The 8232-nt window shown below is 36.7% G+C and overlaps 1 protein-coding gene across 7 annotated transcripts in view; it reads right to left on the bottom strand.

Annotated features, from left to right (window-relative positions):
• Positions 1–216: 216 nt before the first annotated feature.
• POC1B (POC1 centriolar protein B) overlaps positions 217–8232 on the bottom strand; it is a 103990-nt gene continuing 95974 nt past the window's right edge. For 3 of the 7 annotated variants that reach the window (XM_030819876.1, XM_030819877.1, XM_030819880.1), the window contains 2 exons: positions 5697–5915; positions 3939–4705 (listed from right to left, as the gene is read on the bottom strand). In XM_030819876.1, the coding sequence (XP_030675736.1) occupies positions 4493–4705; positions 5697–5915 (432 nt within the window). In that variant the 3' untranslated portion in view covers positions 3939–4492. Of the gene's footprint in view, positions 1756–3938; positions 4706–5696; positions 5916–8232 lie in introns of those variants that run through there. The other 4 variants (XM_004089153.3, XM_012500260.2, XM_030819879.1 and 1 more) reach the window with 3 other exon arrangements.

Below are 8232 nucleotides of genomic sequence, written 5' to 3'. Positions count from 1 at the left end.
TTCAGGCCAAAAGCATCAGCATCACCTATGAGATTGTTAGAGATGCAAATGATTGGGCACCACCTGGCCCATGGAGTCAGCTCTGGAGATAGAGCCCAGGAAACTGTTTTGACAAGCTCTCCAGAAGATTCTCACACACATTAAAGACTGAGTGAGCTGGATGATAAGATGTTTAGTACTTCCGGGTTTTAATCATTTAAAAAGAAAAGGAACAACTTTTTCTTTTAAAGCAAAAATGTCTTTATTGTTTGAAGCATGACAAAATAAAATTGATAGGACATTTCATTTCTTACTTAGTCTTCTCAATGGGGTTATAAAAATACAATGCCGCTTAGTTTTTGTAAGCTCTTGAAAATGTCCAGAAGCTCACACTTAGTATGATATTAAAAGGCACTTATAACACACAGTAAGATACTTAGAAACCCACCGCATAGACACAATTGAAATTTCTTTGAGAAAAATTTCTAAATATAGAAATAAATAGGACGGCACTATTTCTTCTTTTTCAAAACACAGAATAGCATTTTCCCCATGTTACCTATACACACCATAAATGTGGACACCTCCTCCCATTTTTGTTCTTGATACAGGTTGATAATCAAGCTGAAATTAATTTGCTTGCTTTTCTTCAATTTAATCTCAATTTGGTTTAAAATAAAGCAAAATTCTTAATTTGTATCCAGGATCTTTTAGAATACCTGGCTCATTTTCATTTTGTTTTAAATCACAATTCATTAAATAGGAAGAAGATGATGCAAAAATTTTAAAAAGTACTTAGTATTTAGCTGCCCAAATCACCCTAAGCAACAATATTTCTGAAGCATGTGTACATACATATGTGCATATTTTTAAATATCACTGTTGTATCACTCTGACCTTTTAGCATACTGAAAACACACTAACATAATTTTTGTGAACCATGGTCAGATACAACCCAAATCATTCAACACATTCATCTGTGATAGAAAGATAGGTGAGTTTCATTTCCTTCAGGTTGGCCAATGGATAAACAAAGTACGCCATAAATTAAATAAAAAACCCACTGCCCTATGCTATATCTGGGCTATTGTTAATTAAAATAAGTGTATTCTTGCTGTGGAAATTCTGTGGCCTGGGAATTTTTATTTGTTCATCCTTTCAAGGCATTAGTAAGAAAGGATAATTTTTATTTGGAACAGAAAGACATATAACTAATCAGACCAGTAACTCATTATTGGCATATAGAATGCTATTTTGGAGGTAAGTGAATTATTTCACCCCATGACTGTCTGAATATGGTCAATCTGAAATGACTTAACAGTGAAATCCAGAGATCTGGTTACTTTCCTGGCAGGATTTGGCCTAGAAATGAAAATGGACATCTAAAATAATATGGGGAAAATACAGAGTTGCTTGAATGCTTATTACTGTATTACTGTAATCATAAATGATAGTAATTTAAATTAGTCCTTCACATTGATTTGTGTGTTTAAATTAGTCTTTAGATAATGCCTTTTCTGCCTTTTGTTCTGTTGCTCACCCTTTTAAGAAATGCCATGATAAATAGCACATGGTTGTGTTGCATGGAGTATCTTGCACTACCTTCCTGAGTATATGTACATTTGTTCATTTATTGTGCCTCTGCCCAGCAAATGAAAATGAATTTTTTATTCAGCTTTTCTGTTGGACAGCACTGAAAAGCTTTTGCTGATTTTCAAGGCAGTCTTTCAGCTTATCCTCTGTCAAAGTCAGTCGCTGCTCCAAGATTGAAACAGTCTGCAAAAAGGAGGACAAAATAATCAATGCCTGGTCCTCTGGTGGTGAGGATGACAAAGACAATCTCTGCATAGGAAATCCTTTTAAGAACTGGGATGCCCACCCTTCTACCAAGAAATTGGCTCAAAAATGAGCCCTAGAACTTGCTTTGCTTCTGGGCCCAACCGTAGGGCAAGGCATTATCAAGCAGTTGGAGAAAAGAAAAGAAAAAAAAAAAACCCCAAACTGATGTGTTTGAGAAAAAAAGCAGCAAAAGATCAGACCTCTTATGGCTGATCTTCTAAAGCACCAAAACCAGGGAAGAGGCCACACAGCGTTCTAAGTGGTGCCATAAGCTACACACTTAGTGGAGAAGGGGAGGGGGTGTGAAATTCCACACGCCAGCCAGATGCCACTGAAATGTCATCACTACTCATTCTGTCACAATCCAATCCATGGCAAACCATACCTATAGCACTGCAGATGGATGGCTAGATTGCTTTGAAAATATCCTAACAATCGCCTCCAGTGCCCTCACATAGAAGATGCTAATACTACCTCGTGGAGTTGTTAGGAGGATTGAATAAAATAATGCATGTAAAATGCTTACGCTAGTGTTGGACACACATGGTTTGAATAATCCTGTACTCACTTATTAGCTGAAGGAGTTAGAACACATCCAGAATATATATACAAACATATATATATTAAATGTTAACATATGTTTTATACATATGTTTTATACATACATTAAACTTGGGGAATCTAATTTTTTGTGATATTGGCTACTCTGCCTTCATTCTTTTGTATCTTTTTTTAAATTTTTTATTATAAAATGAAACATAGATTATTCAGGAACCCACACAAGGTACATGTGTTATTTAATGGATTCTTATAAGAAATACATCCTCAAAACCATCACCCATAGCAAGAACTAGACTCTGCCAGCCACCAGAGGAGCCTTCCATGTGCCTACCACATGACCTCCTTGCCCGCCCTCTGTAACAGCCACTATCCTGACCTTTACAATGATTGCTTTCTTGTGTTTCTTTATGGTTTTATTTCTCAGATGTACATCCCTAGACACTATAATTTTCTTTCCCATGTCAAGAATTAATGTGTCACTTAAAGTCTCTCTTAATCTACAGGTACCCACCCTCTCCCTCTCTTTTCTTTACAATTTCTCTGTTGATAAGCTCAGGCCATTTGACAAGCTCAGAAACTGCACACTCAGGGTGCAGCTCAGCCTGTTCTTCCATCTTCTGTATATTCTCTAAGTTGGCTGTTGGATCCAAAGGCTTGATCAGGTTAGATGCCTTGGAAAGACTACAGGTGGTGGCCTATTCTCTGATTAGAAGGCAGATTAATAACATTTGGTCATTTCTCATGAATGTCATAGTGACTCAATGTCTATATCTATTAATTCCTGGAGACTGCAAATGATGATATTCTAATTCTATCATTAAAACATTTTGTTAGTTGGGATAACTAATAAGTAAGAGACATTTTCCTCATCTACTATTTGGTTACCTAATGGTAGAGTTCATACAGGAAAGGCATGACACTTGCTTGGTATTTTAGTCAACCAGTTTCAAGATAAAAAATTGAATCCCTACCATCTTTTGAATGTAACCAATTTTTAAAGATATTATTTAATAGCTTTTGCCTTCATATTTTATACTATCTATAGATCATTACTAATTAAAAATAATGGTGATACTGTTAATACAGTCTACCATTTATTGAGTGCCAGAGGCCACTCTGTGCTAAGCATTTTATTACTATGTGCCAAGCATTTTATTACACACTTTTTTTTGAGACAGGGTCTTAGTCTGTCACCCAGGCTGGAGTGTAATGGCTTGATCTTAGCTCCCTGCAACCTCTGCCTCGTGGGCTCAAGTGATCTTCCCACCTCAGTCTCCTGGGTAGCTGTGACCATAGGTGCGTGACACCCTGCTCAGCTAATTAACTTGTTGTTGTTGTTGTTGTTGTAGTAGAAATGAGGTCTTAGCACTTTGGGAGGCCGAGCTGGGCGAATCGCTTGAGCCCAGGAGTTTGAGACGAGCCTAGACAACATAGCGAGACCCTGTCTCTATATAATAAAAAATAAAAGAAGAAATGGGGTCTCACCATATTGCCCAGGTTGGTCTTGAACTCTTGGGCTCAAGCAATCCTTCTGCCTCGGCTGCCCAAAGTGCTGGGATTATAGGTGTGAGCCATTGTGCCCAGCCCTTCAGACACTTTTATACATTATCACAGTTCCAAATGCTAAAAGTTATTTATACATTTATTATTAACACCTTTAACACTGGTTAACTCCATCTGTCTACCATCTAAAACATAATTTCATTTAAATTTATTTCTAATTATAGTTCAGTAACGATAAACACCCTCCACTTAGTTAGGTGATGTTAAGTCATCTGTAATTAAAGTAAATCAGAACACATTTATTTTACTTGCTGCTTGCCCACAGATTCACTGCTCCCCTTTTGCAAGTGTGTTGTGCCTGCTTCTAACCTTTTTAATATGTAAGATGAATCCATCCCCTAAAAATTAAAAATCACAGAGAAATTCAATACAGCTTAAAGTGATTTATTTAGCTTTGAATCTGATAAAAAGGAGGAGAAATAGGTCATGAAACTGAAAGAACAGGGAATGGAAAGATTCACTTGGGAGGGACCCTAATGAGAACTCGATGTTGAAAGGTAACAGTTTGGGTGAGGAAGTTATGGCAATATGGGAAAGAAATCAACTACAATTAAATTTGACATGAAGGGAAGAGAGCAATGGCCTTTAAGGAAAAGAGATGTCTGATAAATACAGAGAAAGTCACATCTAGTACAATATTACAAAATGAAAGTGAGTGATTTTTAATATGATTTTCATTGAGCAAATCATATGATGACTCCAAATTCTCACATGGCTCTTTCTCACAATCTGTCAGATGCCTCCAAAGGCCCTGAGGTGATATCTACAGGATAAAAATATTCACTTAAATTAGTGGTTTTCAACACTGGCTGTAAAACAGAATCATACGGGGGTTCTTAAAAGACTGATGCTACGGCCTTATCCCAGACCTATGGAAATGGACTCTCTGGAGGTGAAAACCAGGTATATGTACATTTTTTAGCTGCCCTAATGATTATAATGTACAGTCAGGGTTGAGAACCAGTTGGGTGATTTCTATGCAAAAGCTATTTCTATTTGAAATATTTTTCTGGACAAGCAATTGACATCTCTGTAGTTTATATTTTACCATTTTACCATCTTTTTATATAACTTGCTACTGTCCACTCTGACAAATATTAGTATCTAGTATTTTCATTCTACACATCAAAGAGGAACAAGAGAAGACTTATTCAAAGGGAACAATGAATCAACAGAGTTGGAAGAGAAACCTTTGGTGTATCCATTCCAACATACCACTTCCCTTAAATTCTGTCTATACCTTGTAACCAAGAATTTTGATATATTATTTAAGATCCATTGTATTTTTCTTTGCAAAGGTAAACTGGCCTCAAAAAAGTGGATAATATTCTAACATGGGAATGCAAAACCATCATGCCTGGAAGATCACTGCATCAATGTAAGAGGCTTTGGGATAAGAGAAGGTAAATACTGGACAGTGAGAACATTTTCAAAGTAAAAAACTATAAACATTGGCAATATTTCGTGCTAACCAGAAATGGTTACTCCCAATACATTTTTCTTATGCTCTAAATATTTTCTTACAAATGGCTTAAGCTGTGCGTGTGTGTTTGTGTGTGTGCATGTGCACACACAAATGCATAGGCTCTGAGCTTATCTCCACAAGATCTTGTTTGGGGCACTGCCACCTTGAGTTTGCTTTGCTAGTACAGAAAAATTTCCCCTGCTCTGCTAGTTCTGCAACTTGCTGTATCCAGAATTGTTTTGTGTATTTTACCCCCAAGTGCAACGCATGCAACCTGTGTCATGCCCACCTGTGTCAAAACATTGAGTTGTTCCATAATATGCTCTAAAGCATCAGTCAGAGCGAGAGGTATGCTCCTTTGACTTTCGCAGGGGAGGTCACTCATGTCTTCTGTTTTCTTTTTTGTGGTTGTTGGCGAACATTCTGGTGACATTAAGGAAGGGTTCAAGAAATATCCACAGGCCTCTTCACCCTTGTCTGGCAGAGTTCTACCACTGGTTTCTGTTGTCTTTAATGTCACAGAAAATGTAGGAAGAGTTATATTTTCCAAACTTTAAAATGATATATATAAAAGTTTAAAATTTCCTCTTCTAGAAAGCCCAGGCTTACATTGAAGATTTATCCTCAACTATAATAAGTTATGGAAGTTACTATAATTAAATAAGGAATTATTATAATTCTTATAATAAGGAAACAAAGCTAACAGTGAATAGAGACAATTTCCTTGACTTTCTTTTCAATGAAACACACTTTTCATACACTGATCTGAGGGATCTACCATTAAGAAGATTGTTAGATGCAGTTTAATTCTTAATTTAGAAACAATATTCACATCTATTAGGATGACTATTATCAAAAAAATTAAAAATAACAAGTGTTGGTGAGAATGTGGAGAAATTGAAACACTTGTCCATTGCTAGTAGGAATGTAAAATGGTTCAGCTGCTTTGGAAAATAGTTTGGCTGTTAGTTACCCCCAAAATTAAACATAAAATTACCATATGATCCAGCAATTCTACTCTTACATATACATCCAGGAGAACTCTGAAAGCAGGGACTCAACTGGATACTTGTACAGCAATGTTCATAGCAACATTATTCACAATAGCCAAAAGCTAGAAACAACGATAGATGAACATATACACAAAATGTGGTATAAACATACAATGAAATATAACTCAGCCATAAAAAGGAATGGAATTCTGATACATGTTATAACATGGATACATCTTGAAAACATGCTAAGTAAAATGAGCCAGACACAGAAGGACAAACACTGTGTGATTGCACTTATATGAGGCGCCTAGAATAGGTAAATTCCTAGAGACAAAAAGTACAGTAGAGGTTACCAGGGGCTGGAGGTAGGGGAAATGGGGAGTTATTGCTCAAGGAGTACAGAGTTTCTACTTGGGATGATGAAAAAATTCTGGAAATAGATAGTGATGATGGTTATAAAACACTGAATACTATGAGTATACTTAATGCCAGTGAATTGTATACTTAAGAATGGTTAAAATGATAAATTTTACATTATGTATATGTTACCACAATAGGAAAACAGAAAGCCTTCCATATGGCAATGAACAATCCAAAAATAAAATTAAGAAAATAATTCCATTTACAATGGAATAGCATAAAAAATATTTATGAAAAAAGTTAACAAAAGAAATGTAAGGCTGGGTGTGGTGGCTCAAGCCTGTAATCCCAGCACTTTGGGAGGCCAAGGCAGGCGGATCACCTGAAGCCAGGAGTCTGAGACCAGCCTGGCCAACATGGTGAAAGTCTCCACTAAAAATACAAAAATTAGCCGGATGTGGTGGTGCATGCCTGTAATCCCAGCTACTTGGGAGGCTGAGGCAAAAGAATCACTTGAACCTGGGAGGCAGAGGTTGCAGTGAGCCGAGATCACGCCACTTCACTCCAGCCCGGGTGACAGACCAAGGCCATGTTTCAAAAAAAAAAAAAAAAAAAAAAAAAGAAACGTAAGACTTGTGTACTGGGAACTATTATACAAACCATCGTTGAAAGAAATAAAAGATCTAAACAAATAAACATCCCATATCCCAAATTTATGAATCAAAAACCTTAATATTATTAAAATGGCAATACTCCCCACACTGATATGCAGATTCAGTGCAAACCCTATCAAAATCCCATTTATCTTTTTTGCAGAGGTTGATAAGTTGATCCTAAAACTCATATGGAAATGCAAGAAACCTATAACAGCTAAAATAATATTGATGAAAAAAATGTGAAGGGCTCATACTTCCAAATTTCAAAACTTATTGTAAAACTATAGTAATTAAGACAGTGTGGCACTGACATACATATAAATCAAAGAGACAAAACTGAGAGGGCAGAAATAAACCCTTCCATTTATGGTCAGTTGATTTTTGACAAGGTTGCCAAAACAATTTAATCAGGAAAGAATTATCTTTTTAACAAATGGTGTGGAGAAAACCCAATATCCACGTTCAAAACAATTAATTTGGGTCTCTACCTCACACCATCTACAAAATTAACTCAGAATGGATCATAAACGGCTGGGCATAGTGGTTCATGCCTGTAATCCCAAAGTGTTAAGAGGCGAAAATGGGAGGATTGCTTGAGGCCAAGAGTTTGAGATCAGCATGGGCAACATAGGGAGACCCCATCTCTACAAAAAATAAAAAAATAAAAAACTTAGGCATGCTAGTGTGTGCCTGTACTTCTAGCTACTCAGGAGGCTGAGGCTGGAGAATGGCTAGAGCCCAGGAGTTTGAGGCTGCAGTGAACTATGATGGCACCACTGCACTCCAGCCTGGGCTACAGAGTGAGAAACTCTGT

This window comes from Nomascus leucogenys, chromosome 10, assembly GCF_006542625.1.
Source record: "Nomascus leucogenys isolate Asia chromosome 10, Asia_NLE_v1, whole genome shotgun sequence".
NCBI lineage: Eukaryota > Metazoa > Chordata > Mammalia > Primates > Hylobatidae > Nomascus > Nomascus leucogenys.
The sequence above is the reverse complement of the archived record's forward strand: the minus strand, read 5'-3'. Positions and strand labels throughout refer to the sequence as shown.